We start from the raw sequence: 18,836 nt of genomic DNA, 5'->3' as shown, positions 1-18,836 counted from the left end.
ATGCTTATTTTGTTACAATTTTCTCTAAGTATTTTATTGTTTTTCAAGCTTTTATAAGTGAAACTGCTTTCTTAATTTCATTAAAAGCTTCTTCATCGCTAGTGTATAGAAATACAATTGATTTCTCTCTCTTTTTTTTTAAGGGCTGCACCCCCAGCACATGGAAGTTCCTAGGCCAGGGGTTGAATCAGAGCGGCATCTGCTAGCCTATGCTGCAGCCACAGCAATGACAGATCCGGGTCATGTCTGCAACCCACACAGCAGCTTGCTGTAATGTCAGATCCTTCAACGCACTAAGCAAGGCCAGGGTTCGAACCTGCATCCTCAACGATACTAGTTGGGTTCCTAACCCTCTGAGCCACAATGGGAACTCCAAAATAGAACTGATTTTTGTATACTGACCTTGTATTATGCAAACTTGCTGAACAACTTTATTAGCTCCAATTAATTTTTTTGTGGATTCTTTATATAAGTAAATAAATCAATAAATAGCATGATCCAAATGACATTTAATATCATTAATTATTAGGGAAATGCCAATCAAAACCACAATGAGATATTGCCTCATCCACTGTAATGGCTACTATAAAAAAAAAAAAACAAACAGAAGAAAATGATACGTTAGTGAGGAAGTGAAGAAATTGGAAAATTTGTGCACTATTTGTGGGTTTATTTCTGGGCTCTGGTTCTTGTTCCTTTGGTCTATGTGTCAGTTTAATGCTAGTACTATACTTCTTTGATTACTATAGCTTTATAGTATAGCTTTGAAATCAGGAAATGTGATGCCCTCTATTTTGTTCTTCTTTCTCAGTATTGCTTTAGCTATGTGGGGTTTTAAAAATCCATTTACATTTAATGTAATTGCTCAGAAGGTAGGATTTATGTGAGTCAATTTTCTATTTAATTTCTGTATGTTTTATATCTATTTTATTCCTCTATAACCCCATTATTCCTTCTTTTTTTTTGTTAACTAGATCTTTCCTAGTGTACAATTTTAATTCCTTATATCTCGTATATTTTTGGGAATTATTTTCTTAGTAGTTGCCCTGATTTATAATTAGTATCTTAATTTAAAATAACCTGGAGTTATTGGAGTTTCTGCTGTGGCATATTGGGATCAGTAGCATCTCGGCAGCACCAGGATGCAGGTTTGATCCCTGGCCTGGCATAATGGGTTAAAGGATCTGGTGTTGTAGCTGCATTGTAGGCTGCAACTGTGGCTTGGATCTGATCCCAGGCCTGGGAACTCCATATGCTGTGGGGTAACCGAAAATGAAAAAAACCAAAACAAGGCCCTGATTTGGATTCATAACAATTTACCTTTAATGCTACACAAATACTTTGCTCCAACAGAGCTGTTTGTTATCTCTTTGAACTATTATTGTCATAAATTACTGTTTTATCTATTATAAGTCCATCAGCACAGTTCTTTCATTATTGCTTAATGCAATTGACATTTAAATCAGAAGAGAGAAAAGAGTTATAAATAAAAATATATTGTCTTTCATATTTACCTTTTACCTCATTGAAGCTCTTTATTTCTGTGGTGGATTTAAATTACTGTCTAGTGTCCTTTAACTTCAGACTAAAGGAAACTCTTTACTATTTTTTTTTTGTCTTTTTGCCTTTTCTAGGGCCGCTCCCTCGGCATATGGAGGTTCCCAGGCTAGGGGTCTAATCAGAGCTGTAACCACCTGCCTATGCCAGAATCACAGCAACGTGGGATCCGAGCCGTGTTTTCGACCTACACCACAGCTCATGGCAATGCTGGATCCTTAACCCACTGAGCAAGGCCAGGGACTGAACCTGCAACCTCATGGTTCCTAAGTTGGATTCGTTAACCACTGCACCACGACGGGAACTCCACTCTTTACTATTTCTTGCAGAGAGGGCTGCTAGTGATGAATTCTCTTCATTTTTGTTTACCTGGGCAAGTCCTAATTTCTCCTTCACTTTTTAAGTATAGTTTTTCTGGGTATAGATTAGATTTCTTTGTTGACAGTGTTTTCCTTTTTTCATCACTTTGAATATGTCATACCAACTGCCTTTGGGTTTTTATGGTTTCTGATGAGAAACTGGCTATTAATCTTATTGAGGATCCCTTTTTTGTGATGAGTTGTTGTTTTGCTGCTTTTGAGATTCTCTCTTCAGTGCCGTTGGGGAAGGTAGCAGGCAGGTCCAACTCTTGGCAGTGGAGGGTGCCAAATTGGGTGGTGAGGCAGCTGCCAAGGTGTTTTTTAAAAAAATATTCTCAGAGTTCCCACTGTGGCTCAGTGGGTTAAGAACCTGACTAGTATCCATGAGGATGTGTGTTCGATCCCTGGCCTTGCTCAGTGGATTAATGACCCAGCATTGTTGTGAGCTGGAGCTCAGGTTGCAGACATGGCTCAGATCTAGCGTTGCTATGGCTGTGACACGGGCCAGCAGCTGTAGCTCCGATTCAAGCTCTAGCCTGGAACTTCCATATGCCACAGGTGCAGCCCTAAAAAGAAGAAAAAAATATTTTTTCTTCATTTTTTCCCTTTTGGTAATGTGGCTATGGTTTACTTAGATGTGGAACTCTTTAAGCTATTTCTTCATATATTCCTTCTGCTTTGCTCTTTCTTATATCCTCTACTGAGGCCCCCATTATATATATTTTGGCACACTTGATAGTGTCCCACAGGTCTCCGAGATTCTGTTCATTTTTCTTCATTATTTTTTCTTTCTCTTTCTTAGACAGGATCATTTTACTTGTCCTGCCTTCAAGATTGCTGATTCTTTCTTCTGCCAGCCCAAATCTACTGCTGAGCCCCTTTAATAAATTTTTCATTTCAGTTATTGTACTTTACTGCTCCAGAATTTCTGTTTTCCTTAAACAATACTTTATCGGAGTTCCCATTGTGGTGCAGTGGAAACAAATCCAACTAGTAACCATGAGGATGCAGGTTCAATCCCTGGTCTTGCTCAGTGGGTTGGGGGTCCAGCATTGCCATGAGCTGTGGTATGGGTTGCAGACATGGCTCAGATACTGCATTGCTGTGGCTGTGGCTGGCAGCTGTAGCTTCGATTCATCCCCTAACCTGGGAACTTACATATGCCATGGGTGCAGCCCTAAAAAACAGAACAACCAAGCAAACAACAAAAACACACACTCTCTCTCTATTGGTATTTTCCATTTGGTGGTACATATTTTTTGTGGCTTCTTAAAATTCTTTATAGACATGGTTTCCTTTAGTTCTTCAAACATATTTATAATAGCCAGTATAAAATCTTTGTCTAGTAAGTTCATCTGGGCTTCCTCATTGACAGTTTTTATTGACTGCTTCCCCCCTTTTGTTGTCATAGTTTCTTGTATCTTTGCGTATCTCATAATTTTTTTTTTTTTGTTAAAAACTGGGCATTTCAAATAACCTAATATGGCTACTCTGGAAATTAGATATCCCTTCTCCTTTCCAGGGTTTGTGGTTGTTGCTGTTTGTTCAGGGACTCTCCTGAGCTAATTCTCTTAAGTATGTACTCTGTTATGTGAGGCTGCCGAATACTCTGCTTGGATTGCTTAATTGTCAGCTTAGATAGAGCTTTTCTTTAATGCCTTGAACTGGTGAGTCTCTCATGCTGTGCCAAGGGCCTCTTTGGGTGTGTTGGAATATATCTTCAATGCTCTGCCAGGCTACAACTCTGCCTTTGCCTTTACTTCCTGCTTGAGTGAAGCTTCAAGGTCAATTAGAGGTGAGAAACTGAGGCTCTCTTAGGTCTTTCCCTGCACATGCATGTGTTTTCTAGATCCCAGGAATGTGTTGGAGCATTCTGAAGCCCCTTTGGACAGCTTATTCCTTAGATTTTCATTAAAGTCTCTGTGTCATCTTTTCGTTTGCACCAATTAGTAGTACCATCTCAGGCAGCTGCGATGTTAAACAATTGCTGCTGATGTTTTTGGCAAGCACTCTGGGGACAGGGCTTTTCCCAGTGAGTGAGCTCCATATCAGGTCAAATAAAGACAAGTTCTGTGTAATGGCTTTTCCAGGGAGCTAATAGACAATGACAGTTTTTGAGAGATGAAAATTTGGGGTGCCTCAAACTGTTCTGCCACCTCCAGTGGCTGATAGCTTTCATAGGTAGTGCCATTGAGAGGCTGATGGTTTTTAAGTCTGTTATGGGGCTGGGAGATGGGCAAGTTAAAATGCTACAGACCTCACTGTTCTCTGCAAGGTTCATATATTTTCCTTGAATTAACATTTCTTAGGTTGTTATCAGACATTAATATTCAGAATTCTGAAAAGGTCCATTTTTCCTAGTGTTCTTGCTGCTTTTATGGAGGACATCCAGATGTCCTTACTCTACTATTCCAGAAGTGCTCCTTCCACTGGAATTTTAGAGAGTATTTCTTGGGGCCAGGGTAGGTAAAAAACTGCTGACCTAAGGCTGGCAGCTGCAGAGATCCAAGGAGGGCCTCCATTTGTCTCTGCAGGCTGAGTACAAGCATCGGCCAAGCAGCGTTTGATTGTTTTTTTTTTTTTGTCTTTTGTTTTTTTGTCTTTTGTTGTTGTTGTTGTTGTTGTTGTTGCTATTTCTTGGGCCGCTCCCGCGGCATATGGAGGTTCCCAGGCTAGGGGTCTAATCGGAGCTGTAGCCACCGGCCTACGCCAGAGGCACAGCAACGCAGGATCCGAGCCACGTCTGCGACCTACACCACAGCTCACGGCAACGCCGGATCGTTAACCCACTGAGCAAGGGCAGGGACCGAACCCGCAACCTCATGGTTCCTAGTCGGATTCGTTAACCACTGCGCCACGACGGGAACTCCCCGTTTGATTGTTTTCATCCTTATCTCTTCCTGCCTTGTAACTTATTATCCTTCATTTGCCCACCAGTCCCTCCTTCTCTCTCCCTGACCCCCCTTTCCCGTCAACAAGCATTTATTGATCATCTCTTTAGTGCCTGGGGAGCCCATGATTTGGTGGAGGACATGTCTGCAAAGCAGACCACCAACAATGCAGGAAGTGCTGGAACAGAGGGATCGATATGGGTTGGGGTGGGGGGAATCCAAGGGAGAGTGAGGGATGCTTCTGAGGAAAAGGGGAGTCTGGAGAAAGAACGGATCTTACCTACGTTCTCTAGAAAGAGGACCCCAAGGGCAGTGCTAGGCCTCTTCTGCTGAGAAATGGGCCAGTGGGGAGATGAGAAATCCATTCCATTACCATAGAGACGTATAAGCCCTGTAAGACCCGAGAGGCACATTCCAGGCAAAGGCTCCCACTGGGAGCTGGAGAGGACCTATCCCCACAGATGGGAAGGGTCAGCTCTGTCTGCAGGTCTGTGGCACAGTAGGAAGCCAGATGCTGTCCCACTGAGCAAAAAAGAGCCTTTATCCCTGGGGCACAGGAAAAGCCTGGTTTGTGCAAGAGAAGGGCCCGAAGCCAGGAGGTGCATATGTGTGAAACTATCTAGAAATAAACAAGAGGCTCAGCCAAGCTAATCAGAGAGGGACATCTGCTCTCTGCTACTCACACCATCCTGTGACAGGCAGACAATCAGGACACCGCATGGGAAAGGGCAGTGAAGGGGAGGAGGTGCTGTCCACCCTTTGTCCAGCAGCTGCACTTAGATAAGACCCTTCTCCCCTTGGAGCCTTGGTTTCCTTATCTGCAAAATGGGGATAATAACCTATTCTTATCTTTTTATTTTTTTGGCTGCACCCATGGCACATGGACGTTCCCAGGCCAGGGATCGAACCCACACCACAGCAGTGACCCGAGTTGCTGCAGTGACAATGCCAGATCCTTAACCTGCCATGCTACAAGAGAACTCCAGCATATTTTTAGCTTTTGCAGGGCTCTGTGAGGATCATATGAGATGAAGGATTTGAAAGGACCCAGCACAGTCTCAGGGGCCCAGTATGTCCTTGTCTTTCTTTGACTTTAAGATTGTTGTAAATTAGAGTCATAATTCTAGTGGATTTTTGAGTAAGTTGTGTAACATCGGTCCTAAAAAAGTCACTATGTATTCCTCATCTTCTTCCATAAAGGACATCAGGAGCTTACAATAAGAGGCAATAAAACCTTTTACAAGGACAGAAACGAGAAGTGAGTGATGAAGTGTGTATTTGGTAGGTTGATGGTGCAGAGGGATGATTACATCCAAAATCCTTTGCAATCAAACACAAAACAGCCTCCAGCTTCTGCAAGTCAAAGCAAACGAGTACCATGCAACATGTTTCCTGCCACTGAACTCTGGGGAGTTTATCTGGAGGGCTTCTGTGTGAGCAGCTAGAGAGTGCAAACCTACAGCAACACAAGGGGACAAGAAGCCTGCACCCAGCACCAGGAAGAAGAGTCTGAAGTCCAGAGAAAACCTATTATCCCCAGTTCCAATCTGCTTGGAGTCCTCCTGGTGGTGAGCCCCTCTGGCATCACCGCCACGCCTCCCTTGTTGCTGAGAGGGTGAGCCTGTGTGCATTCATTTATTCTTTCACCCACTGTTCTGTGCATGTCCATTCCTGGAGCCTGCTGTGTGCCAGGCGCTGGGCTGGATACTGAAGACTCAGGTGAGTCTTCAGAGGGGTTAGAGAATGCTTTTTGGAGGAGATGCTTGAGCTAGACTTAACAAAGAGTAGTGAAATTGGGGTAAGAGTCTAGGTGGAGGGGGAGACATTCTGGGCCGAAGAGGACAGGAGAGTGCAGGCTCAGAGTAGGAGGGCCCCCGACATCCACCATGAGGCTGGAGGTGGGGGACATGGTGAGAGTGGCAGAGAGAGCTGCAGGGGTCTGAGGTGAGAGGACAGGTCTGAGACATACTGAGGAGGGGGCTGATGAGGCTTTAGCGTGGGAGGGGGGAGGAAGGAGTCCAGGACGATGCCCTGGTGTCTGCACAGGGAACCAGGTGGCTGGCGGTCCCTACTTGCAAGAGGGAGCAGGTTGGCGGAGGGGCTGGGCTCAGTGGGGCCAGGTCCAGACTCTGCGACCAGAGGAGATGAGTTGGCTAAAGACAGGAACTGGGGGGACAGTCAGTATTATGGGGGTGCCAGAGCCACAGGGGTAGGAGAGAGGAGAGAAGAAGGCCAAGGGCAGATCCATGGAAGCAAGTGGGGTCCCCTAGGAGAGGCTAACAACAAGGGGTCAGAAGTGTGGGAGGAAATGCCGGCCAGGGTCAGCAGGGAATCCGGGGGAGTGGCCGATGTGAGGGTCAGGAAGCGAGACGGCAAGGCGTCTGCTGGTGTGGACATCAGGGGGTCAGCAGTAACTCTGGCCAAGAGGATGTGAGTGCAGTGATGGTGAGAGACTCAAGGGGCTGTGAGGAGTGGGAGGCAGGCGGAGCAGGGAGGGTGTGTGGCCTATGAGGGACACTGCAGTCGGGGAGGGGAACTGCAGAGAGGGTACGCTTGGGGTGAAATGAAAATGGCAGGAGGGAGGTGAGTCTGCAGCTTGTGTGGAAGGAAGGTGATGGGATCTTCTCCCGGCGGCTCTGCCCAGGGCAGGCCAGCAAGTCTGGGGAGGGAAAGGGGACACACGGGAGGACCATCTTGGGTTGAGGGACCCACGGCAGTGACTGCAGGTGACAGGATCACCATCGAGTCCCACAAAGACAGGAGGCTGTTTCAGAGTGGGAGACCAGGGGCTAAAGGTTCTGAGGCTGATAATGAGATCTGGGGGGTGGCCAAGGGCACAGAGGGGGGCTGTCATTGGAATGGTGACACTTGGTGTTGTGTCAAGAAGCTAAGAAAGATGGGTCCAGAGATTATCATCCGTGAAGTGAGCCAGACAAAGACAAGTATCATGATATCACCTATGTGCAATCTAAAAAAATGATACACATGAACTTACATACAAAGCAGAAACAGATCCACAGACAGAGAAAACAAACTTCTGGTTACCAAAGGGGGCGGTGGGGAGGGATAAATTAGGAGTTTGGGATTAACACATACACACTACGATATACAAAAGAGTTAACCAACTGGGACGTACTGTATAGCACAGGGAACTCTACTCGGTATTTTGCAATAACTTATAAGGGAAGAGAATCTGAAAAAAATGACAGATGTATAACTGAATTACTCTGCTCTACACCTGAAACTGACACGACACTGTAAATCAACTATACTTCCATTTAAAAAACAAATAAATAAAATAGAAAAACATTAAAAAGAAAGATGCCAAGAAAGGCATTATTGGGCACTGTGGCTCTGGGGACGGGGGCTGGAATTGGAGGGAAGATGAGGACCCTGCCTAGGACCAAGGGTCCTGAGTTGGGGAGTGGTTCTGGGGTTGGCATCTCCAGCCAGGTCCCAGGTCAACGGCAGACTTCCAGACCTAGGGCCAGGAACCAGGAAAACCCAGGACTCACCGGGATCGCCTCGTCTTCCAGGCTTGCCACGCCGTCCAGGGGGCCCTAGAGACAGGAGAACAAGGGTGGACTTGTTAAGAAGAGAAGCCAGTGGGATTGGGCACAGCTTGCCTGCTGCCAGCCCCACCATGCTCACCAGTAAGAGCAGCCTGGGGACACCCTGCCTAGCACCCTGCTGGCTGGGGGAGGGGAGTGGAGTGGGGGATAGCCTGCCCTTGCCCCCTCTTCCAGATCCTCCCCTGTCAGCTGCATTCTCACCCCTCACTCATTCATTCAGTTATTCAGTTATCTGTGCATTATTTCATTCACAAGTGTTTCCCCATTCAGAAAGGTTTACTGCCTGGAAACACATGAGGCAGGAGTTTGCATCTGAAAAACTTCAGACTTACATGAAAAACAAGGCTGATGGTGGGAGTTATCTTATGAAAGCCTTGATAGAGGCTTTTTATTTTAATTTATTTTTTATGTTTTTGTCTTTTCACTTTTTAGGGCCGTACCTGCAGCATATGGAGGTTCTCAGGCTAGGGGTCTAATCTGCAGCCAAGGACTGTGGAGTAGCCGCCAGCCTACGCCACAGTCACAGTAGCGCCAGATCTGAGCAGCATCTGCAACCCTACACCACAGCTCACGACAATGCGAGATCCTTAGCCCATGGAGCAAGGCCAGGGATCGAACTCGCAACCTCATGGTTCCTAGTTGGATTCGTTTCCACTGCACCACGAGGGGAGCTCCCTGACAGAGGCTTTTTAACATTGACTCAAATAAAATGATGGAGACAACACACCACATAAAAACGCTAGCATGGCATCTCAAATGCTTCAACTCAGGGGATCAAAGGCTCTGTCCTCACCATGCACTGTCCTTCCTTCACTCCCTAGACCCTTTGGAAATTCCCTCTCCTCTCCCACAGCTCCCGGGAGACGTTTATAAATTTCTTGTCATTTATTGCACAAAATGTGCACACCAATGCACATTCTCTTCGGTATCTAGTCCTCCAGCCACATGATTTTAGCCTTTTTTGTTTGTTTGTTTTTAGGGCTGCTCCCGAGGCATATGGAGGTTCCCAGGCTAGGGGGCACATTGGAGCTATAGCTGCTGGCCTACCCCACAGCCACAGCAACGCAGGATCCTTAACCCACTGAGCGAGGCCAGAGATCAAACCCACATCCTCATGGATACTAGTCAGATTTGTTTCCGCTTCGCCACAATAGGAACTCCTCCGACATGAGCCCTTTTGAGACTGTTGCAGACCATCCTGGCTCTGCCTTCTCCCCCTCGGCCCACATGGGCCCCTGAGACCTGAGTGACCCAGAGGCTGGAGAGAGAGAAGGTTCTGGGTAACTGAACACGGCCGCCCTCTGGCTGGGCCCCGAGCACAGCTGGCCTCGCCTGGGACTGGCCAGCGCACCTGCATCCCCTTGCCTCCCCTGGAGCCCAGCTGCAAACCTCACTCATGTCCCTTGTTGTCCCCTCTCTGTCTCCACTTCACTCCCTGTTCATCTTCCTCCTGGTGCTTCCTCCCGTTTTCTCCAGTGGCCAGAGAAGATGTGTGGAAGTGAAGTCATACGCATGAGATTGCAACTTTAATCAGCATTTTATTTATTTATTCTTGTCTTTTGTTTTTTTAGGGCTGCACTGGAGGCATATGGAGGTTCCCAGACTAGGGGTTGAATCAGAGCTGTAGCCGCCGGCCTATACCACAGCCACAGCAATGCTGGATCTGAGCCGCGTCTGCAACCTACACCACAGCTCACGGCAACACCGGATCCCTAACCCTCTGAGCAAGGCCAGGGATCGAACCTGCAACCTCATGGTTCCTAGTTGGATTCGTTAACCACTGAGCCATGACAGGAACTCCTTGAGTAGCATTTTTAACTCTGCCCCCACTGCACACCCAGCTCCGGGCTGGGCCTGGAGGCAGCAAAGGAACAGGCTGTGTTACAAGCACTGTCCTTTCCTGTAAAAGTCAACCTTAAAACCACTCAAAAATTCCCAGAACAACCACAGATGAGAGGCAGAGACTGGCCATGAACTAGGGCTGTGGCAGGATGGCTGCTGAAAAATTAGTCTGTGTGTGTGTTTCTCTTTATGGTTCTCCTCGTTTTCATATACCTCTTGGTCATGTGTATATCTTCTTTGGAGAAATGTCTAGTCAAATCTTTTGCCCATTTTAAAATTGGATTGTTTTTTGTTGTGGTTGCCGAGTTGTAGGAGTTCGTTATACGTTCAAGACATGAACTCCTTATCAGGCACACAGTTTGCAAATATTTCCTTCCATTCTGTAGGTTGCATTTTGCCTCTGTGGATCATTTCCTTTGTTGTGCAAAAGTTTCAGTTTGATGTAGTCCAATTTGTCTATTTTTGCTTTTGTTACCTTTTTGACCTTTGAATTAATTTTTACCTTTTGAGCCAGTTTTTGTGTCCAGTATATGTATTATGGTATAAGGCAAGGGCCCAGCTTCATTCTTTTGCATGCGGACGTCCAGTTTTCTTACTACCATTTGTAGAAAAGACTGTCTTTTCCCCATTGTGTTGCCTTGGCACCTTTGCAAAGATCATTTGACCACATAAGTGGAGCACCCCTGGTTTTGAGAGTAGAAATTCTGTTGGTTTGATAGCCCTTGACTTTTCTTTTCTTTTTCTTTCTTTTTCTCTTTTATTTTTTTGCCTTTTGAGGGCTGCACCTGAGGCATACGGAAATTCCCAGGCTAGGGGTCCAATCGGAGCTGCAGCTGCCAGCCTACGCCACAGCCACAGCAACGCCAAATCTGAGCCATGTCTGTAACCTACACCACAGCTCACGCTAATGCTGGATCCCTAACCCACTGAGGAGGCCAGGGATTGAACCTGCATCCTCATGTATACTAATTGGATTTGTTTCTGCTGAGCCAGGACAGGAACTCCTGCCCTTGACTTTTCTCAATACCAGACAGAAACCTTGAGGGTCATGCTGGAACGGCTCAGGGCTGTATTGATGGGCTAATGATTCTGGCACCCCCATGACAGTCAACAGCCCCTCTCGTGGATATAAACAGCTTATAAAGTGCTTCCAGGTCCACGATCTCAGCCAAGGTCTGTGACACCTGCACTGCAGCTGCCTTCAACACCTCCGTGCAGTATCGCACCAACATCCCAGGCCCCTCCCGGTTAAACACACATCCTGATCTCCCCCCAGCTCCTGTGTGGGGCTGACAGTGTCTGGGAACCTCATGAGGCTGGCCGGGGTTTGGCCTGTTCTCTCTGGGCACATCTGTTTTCAGGGTGAGTGAGGGTGTGGGAACAGGAACCCCACTGGCACATGCAACATCACGCTCATCTTGTTTGTAGAAGGGAAGAAGCCCAGCTTTCATCACAAGGCCCAGCTCTTGCCAGGCTATGGGAAGCCTGTGCTGGGCTCAGCAAAGCCACTTACCCTGGGCCTAGGGGCTGAGGTGCGGGATATGACAGGAAAGGGGTCCACGAGTGGGAGAGTAAGCCAGGCTCTTCCTAGACCTGAAAGCTAAAGCAGCACCATGGTTCTCTGATGGTCATTACTGGGTATGACTGTAAAATTCCCCATCTGGGTAACTCAAGCCAGATGAAGCATTTGCTGTCACTGAGGTGGCTGAACCAATGGACTGGTCCGGGTTGTTCTCCCCGGTGGCATGGTTAGGAAGAAGGCCCCTGAGGAGAGATGCTGGTGGGTGGGCAGCTGCCCAGGCAGGGTGCAGTGCCCTGCCTCCCAGGGCCTTTGGGAGAAGCTCCCAGCAGGCCTGGAGCAGGTGGCAGGCAGAGGGGGGAGGGTGCCTGGGTGCTACTGAGTGCAAAGTGTCTCTGGGGCTACAGGCCAGGCAAGCTGGATAGGACCCCCAACTGAAGGGTCTAAGTGAAGAAGGAGATTGCTGCTTGTGAACACTCTGCAGGCCGATCCAAACCAGATGCTAGACACCTCTGTGTGAACAACTCACAAACTGACAACTGATCAACCCTCTCTTCCAAGATTCCTACTCAAACATTCAACTCTCTCCAGGACAATTCCATTGGGAGGCAACATGTCTAAACCCAAACTCATCCCCCAATTCCCAGGGGTTCTTCCACAGGGTCCCCTTCTCACCCAAGTACAGGTATCACGGGTACCCATGGAGCCAAGCCAGAAGCCACCAGGAAGTCAGCTGGTGGCATCCTCTTGCCTCCAACATTCGACGAGTCCTCTTCTTCCTTGGCATCCAGCAAAGGCTGCCCCCACACCTAGCCTCTCCTACCCACCCTTCCTGCCACCTCATTTCTCCTCCTCTTAACAGAAGGAAGCCCGCTGCAGTGTGCAGCCTGCCTCTTGTGCGGCCTATAGTCCGCCCTTGCCATCTCCTGTCATTCTCTTTCAAAGACTGTCAAATCAAACATGACACATGGCTTAGAGGAGACGCAACACTATCTGGTTTCATGGGCAAAGCTCCTAAGACAAGCAATACTTCCTGCCCTCCTTTCTCCCCACAGGAGGAGGCAGAGGTGGTGAGGCCAGCCATGCTGGGTCAAGTAGAGGCCCTGGGAGAGGGGGAGTCCAGAGCTGAGCTTCCTGCTGACCGCTAGGCTCAGCTTCTTTTGCAGGCAAGAGGCTTGCCACACTGGAGGCTTGGATTGTTGAGCCTGCAGGGGAGGGGGGAAGGCAGGAAGGATGGCCCAGCATAGATTTCTAGATCATCAAGTGCTGAGGCCTGGCCATGGGCAGATGGCCTGGTTCAGCATCTACCAGGTGCCGGGGCAGCTACTCATCCAGCGAACATGAACTTGGAACCCTCTGCGTCCTGGGTTTCCTATGGCTCATCAAAGGAGCTCGTCTATCCCCCAGCCAGGCCTCTGAAGAAGGTGCTGGTCTGCCCTGTACAGAGGGGAACTCCAAGGCTAAGGCAGGTGAAAAGACTTGCCTAATGCCCCAGAGCTGGGGAACCTTCATCAACAGTTTGTGGTTCCTAAGGGGCAAGGGAAGTTGTGCCAGACACGCTGAACACTCTGGGGCAGCAGCCTTGATAATGGAAGAGGTGCATGGCAGATGGGCCAGGTGGCTGCAACTGAGATGTTCTCCAAGCTGGCAAAACCAGGTGCCTGGCCCAGACGTTTGCCCCAGAGCTTTCTGCTTGTTGGTTTTCTTCTGTTCCTTCCTTGCTACAGTGGGAGAGTGTCTCCTGCTGCTGGCTCAGACTCAGATGCTCTGGCGGCCCTGGAAAGTACCTGGGAGTCTGTCTTGACGGGCCTCCTGACAAATGGATGGAGAAGCTAAGGTCTCGCCCAAGGATGCTGCTGCAAAAATGGTCCTGGCTGGAGAGTCTGGGTGATAAAGACCAGCTCAGGCTGTTCTCCTCACCTGTGTGTGACCCACATGGCTCTGGGGCAGGGCCTGGCAGCCGTGAGGACCCTGGTGTTTAACAGCGGATGCTGCCATGGTGGCATCTGCCAAGCTTCCTTCCAGAGGTTTTGAGTAACAATACCAATAAGGTAGCCCTGGTGCAGGAGGGGAAAAGACATGATGGAAGGAAGCTGTTTATTCTGGAGCAAATTACTCAATCCATGAGGATAAAAGTTTAGATAATGGCAACTACACCAGCTTGTAAGATCTGTTAAACAGATTAAGTGGCAGCAGACGCATCGACTCAGGGTGGCGGGGCACAAAAGAGGGGACTATTTGGGACCCCCCAGAAATAACTGGCTGCAGGAGCCTCTGGACCATTAGACTCTGAGGCCTTGTTGTAAATGGGTCATGTGCTTCCCAAGAGGGGTAAAGCCTGACACAGGGCAGGTATATTTCAGCAGAGCTCATTATGGTACAGTGGGCAAGGTTTCGGTCCAGATGCTGGCTGAGCCCTCAATTACACCTTGACCTTGAGCCCTCAGGGCAGGGCTAGTCGGGGGTGTTTTCTAGGTCCCTAATCATGGTCTGTCTATGGATCAGGATGTGGTATTTCTCAAAGAAATCCTGAGGTTTGAGGCAGAGCAGGGGCTGGCGAGTGCTCCGATTTGCTGCTAAACAACTCTGCTTGTGACAACCATCTGCATATTAATTAATGCCAAGGAGGAGAACGCTTTTCTCAAGCACTGTTGGGGGCCAGACAAACTGGCCAAGTCATTTCTAACTCATATCTCATCTCTGCTTGGGCTGGAGAACTCATGTCACTGACTGACTCCAAAGGGGACCTGAGCAGCAAGGCCGTGGCTTGAGAGTCATGGTCTCCCTCCAGCCTGTCACCTTCTTCCCTTCTCTAGCGACTGCCTGCTTTATTGCTGTTCTCTCACAACCCTGGGGCCAACCCTGGGACAGCTTGTCCAGGCCGCCCCCCTCCATCTGGCCCCCTCTCGCCCCCCCGCCCCCTGCCCCCGTCCCCACAGCCCCTAAGGGCAGGAATGCTTGTGCAATTTATCTAATTGAATCTATGAAGTTTTGTAAAATCCTTTAAAACTTCTCCATTATTTTCTCTCTAAAGATGGGGGAAACGAGGCTCAGAGAAGTCAAGAAAGGCTCCCAGATGCAATAACCAAAGTTAGAAGAAACCCAAATGTCCACCAGTGGGTGAATGGATAAATAAAATATGTTACAGTATATATGCACAATGGAATATTACTCAGTCCTAAAAAGGAAAGGCATTCTCACACATGCAACAACACGGATGGACCTTGATGACATTATGCTGTGTGAAATAAGCCTGTCACAAAAGGACAAATACTACATATACTACGTGTACACTTATATGAGGTACCTGGAGTTGTCAAATTCATGGAGACAGAAAGAATGGTGGCTGCCAGGGGCTGGGGGAGGGCGGATGGGGAGTTAGCGTTTAATGGGGCCAGAGTTTCAGTTTTGTAAGATGCAAAGCATCCTCCAATGGATGGTGGTGATGGTTGCACAACAACGTAAACGTAAAATACCACTGAATTATATACTTAAAGATGGTTAAAGTGGTAACTTTTAAGTTATGTGCATTTTACCACACTTAAAAAGAAAAGAAAAGAAATGCTCCCAGGGTTCTCAGCTACCAAGGCCCAGAGTGAGAATGAACTCAGGTCAGCCTGATGGAGACCGCAGTGATGCTGTCGGCAGCAGGGCTAAGGATGCCACTGAGTGTCTCCTGAGAACTGCATGTTCACAGGGGACAGTGGCGTCCCCCAGGGCACAGAGCGAGGAGATGGCAGAACAGGGATTTGCACTCAGGTCTGTGCACCTCGAGGGCCCGTGCTCCCAACCTCTCGGCCACTGTGACGAAGGCAGAGCTCTTCTCCCCGTCCCTGAACTGGTCCACAGCCTCCGAGGCCTTCAGAACTGGGCCCCTTCATGGGCACTGGAGGCCCCTTTATCTGCTGCCCCTCTTCCCAGAACTCCAGGAAGGAAGTCGGGGGTCAGGTGGTTCTGAACCCCCCAGACCTTCAGCCTGGAGCCCCCTGGGCCATGGTGGGGCTGTGCCTCAAGCAGAGAAGGCAGGGCAAGTCCCTGCACTGGAGGCTTCATGACCTGGTCACAAACACATCTCCCCAGCTTTTTGTTTTACAAATTTCACACTCATCTCAGAGCGGGACACTCCTGCCTGGGAGATTGTCCCCACTCATTTCCTGCCTGGCCTGACAAAGCCCTTGGTCCCTTGGGGGAGGGAGGCAGTGTGTCCTGTGGACACCTGGGGGGACATGGCACTCCTGGAGGGGACGCCTGGAGAGGCCCTCCCTGGGCGGGGGCGGGGGGGGGACCTGTTGCCCTCCAGGAATTAAAATCACATCCTTTTGCTCAGTGAATACAGCTCATTTCAAAGGCATTTATGTCCTGCAGGCTCATCCTTCGCCATCCATTACGCTGCATGGAGGTGGACGACGCTGAGCCCCACTGCTGGCTGAAAGGTCCAGAAGCAGAAGAGGTCTAGCAAAGCAATGGCACAGGCCGCTAGGGTTCAAGGCAAATGTTGGTTTGGGACTAGGATGGTTGTTTAGGCCACGGCCGACGGTTGTCTAGTGCCCCAGGGACCAGACCTGGTGAGCATCATGCCACTTGGTGACCAAGTGAACAGAGCCCGTCTTGGGAAGGCAGCCCCACCCTCACATTCACAAAGAGCCTCAAATATGGACCCTGATGTTCCCTCCAAAGGAACAGATGGCTCTGGACAGCCGCAGGGGCTCCCTGACAGTGTTTAAGAAAAACTAGATGTTGGAGTTCCCATTGTGGCTCAGTGTAGACCTGACTAGCATCCATGAGGATGCAGGTTTGCCCCCTGGCCTTGCTCAGTGGGTTAAGGATCTGGTGCTGCTGTAAGCTGTGGTGTAGGTCACAGACGCGGCAGGGATCCCACATTGCTGTGGCTGTGGTGTAGGCCATAAGCTGTAGCTCCTATTCGGCCCCTGGCCTGTGTGGCCCTAAAGAGCAAAACACCCAAAAAAACCACGAGAGGTAGTGGTACCATTTACTGAGTGTTTATTCTTGGCACTGATTTCGATTCTATGGTGCTAACTCACCTCACATCAAACCTTGGAGGAAGGCTGCTCACATGATCTCCATTTCATAGATGGGGAAACTGAGGCATGGAGATTAACTGACCCTCTGAGGTCATAGAGGGGCAAGTGGGTGGAGCCACGCGATGCAGACCTGGAGCCCCAGCATCCCAACCCCACCATCGGCCTCCTGGCCAAGACGATGCTTGCAGAAGGTGAGGGGTTAGACTAACCCGTGATTTTTATAACCACTCCTTGGCATTTGTTCTTATTCTTTTCCTTAATATAGCATGAACCATACAAAATGGAAGGGGCCCAGGGATGGCTCTTAGAAGTCCGTGAATTAAATCTTGAAGTAAAAGGCCCCATGCCGACCTGCTCTCAGCACGCCATCTGAAACACCTGCCGTTTCCAGGCTGGTTGCCTCCCCCGAGTCAGGAGCAGCTTTAATAAAGCGTCTCATATGGGATCAAGGAGTCCAGATCCAATTCTCAGGCCGGTGGCACCCCAGACCCAAGAGCCATTTCTAAGGGTCCCAAGGGTCCTTGGTGGGAGGGGCTCAGGCAAGCAGGGGCAGCAGGCCTGGGAGGAGGGGGGGCAGCTGATACCTGCTGGGCCCGTGCAGGCCACGGGCTATGCCTCTGCTGTCTCTCTAATCCTGCTGATTTCTCTGAGATGTGGATATGACTGGTCTGCTCACAGAAAAGAAACTGAGGCCCAAGGTGTGACCTGTTCAAGTCAGAGCTGGTCAGGAGCCAGGAGTTGGGACCAGGTCTGCCTGGGCTCTTGCGGGCACCAGAGCCTCCTTTTTGGGGGAAGAAGTGCCTTTTGGGAGAAAGGGATCTTAGTGCAGGCATGGAATGTCCCATCCAGAGGGCCTGGAGAGAAGCAGAACACAGGTGGAGGGGATAAGGGGGGGTACATGGATTCTGGGTCAGAGTGACAGAGCTCAAGGAAGGGCTTTCAGTAAAGGGGTTCTGAGTCTTTGAGTGGAGATTTCAAGGGTCCTTTCTCCCCACATTTTTTGGGCCATATGGACAGCATATGGAAGTTCCCAGGCTAGGGGTCAAATTGGAGGTGCAGCTGCCAGCCTACAGCACAGCCACAGCCACAGCCATGCCAGATCCAAGCCACATCTGTGCCTATGCTGCAGCTTGTAATAACACCAGATCCTTAACCCACAGGATCAAACCTGTGCCTTCAAGGACACTATGTCAGGTTCTTAAACTGCTGAGCCATGATGGAAACTCCTCAAGGGGTCCTTAAGAGTGACAGATGTAAGGCACATGGGGACCATGTTGGGGCAGCCCAGTATCAGGCCACTTCTTGGGCTTAGCAGAGGCCCCTCCCCACAGCCCCCAGCTCAGACAGTGGAAGGGAGGGCTGAGCAAACTCGCATGAAGAGGAACAGAGAAAGACCATGGCCCTTCTCTCCCAAGGGGCTCAAGGCCATAGGACATCTCTAAGGGCTGAAGAGGGCCTGACTGGCCAGCCGGCCTGGATTGGAAGGGGTGGGTGGGCAGGTCCAGGAAGGAGAGGGCTTTCTTGGGCTCTCAACGCATGAAGGCAGAGTCAGGATAACCTGACAATGGAAAGAGCAGGTGCCCAGTCTAAGCCAGGTATTGCACACAAAGAACCTGGGGCGCCTGACTGCTGGTACCTGGGCCGGTGGCTTGTGCATCTGTGGTGCAGGCTGTGAGTCGGCGTAGAGTGGTGGCGGTGGGTGGGAGAGCTGGGGGGCGGGGTGCTCTCCGGGGCTCAGGCAGACCCAGATCTGTGCTAGTGCAAACTGGCTTCTCCCCAGAGCCTATCATCTCCTGGGATGCTGTTTCCTGCTGGAAAACAGGCTCCAGAGAGGCGCACAGAAACCAGCACACCCCAAAGACACCACATTCCTCAGCTCTCCATTCACCCCAAAGCCTTAATCACTGACACATGGGCCAATGTATCCCCTCAAACATAACGAAGGCCAGGATTTATTGCTTTCAGAGAATGAAAAGCTTTTTAATTTTTTATTTTTTTTTAAACTTAAAAGCCATTCATATGAGCTTTGCTTTCCAGGAGAATTCCTCTTAACC

The 18,836-nt window shown here is 49.3% G+C and overlaps 1 protein-coding gene across 3 annotated transcripts in view; it reads right to left on the bottom strand.

The window, feature by feature from the left end:
- Window positions 1–18,836, bottom strand: part of COL23A1 (collagen type XXIII alpha 1 chain) — a 375,037-nt gene that overhangs the window by 69,852 nt on the left and 286,349 nt on the right. For all 3 annotated transcript variants that reach the window (XM_021084363.1, XM_021084365.1, XM_021084364.1), the window contains exon 3: window positions 8,323–8,367. In XM_021084363.1, coding sequence (XP_020940022.1) covers window positions 8,323–8,367 — 45 coding nt within the window. The remainder of the gene's footprint in view (window positions 1–8,322; window positions 8,368–18,836) is intronic.

Source organism: Sus scrofa, chromosome 2 (assembly GCF_000003025.6).
Source record: "Sus scrofa isolate TJ Tabasco breed Duroc chromosome 2, Sscrofa11.1, whole genome shotgun sequence".
NCBI lineage: Eukaryota > Metazoa > Chordata > Mammalia > Artiodactyla > Suidae > Sus > Sus scrofa.
The sequence above is the reverse complement of the archived record's forward strand: the minus strand, read 5'-3'. Positions and strand labels throughout refer to the sequence as shown.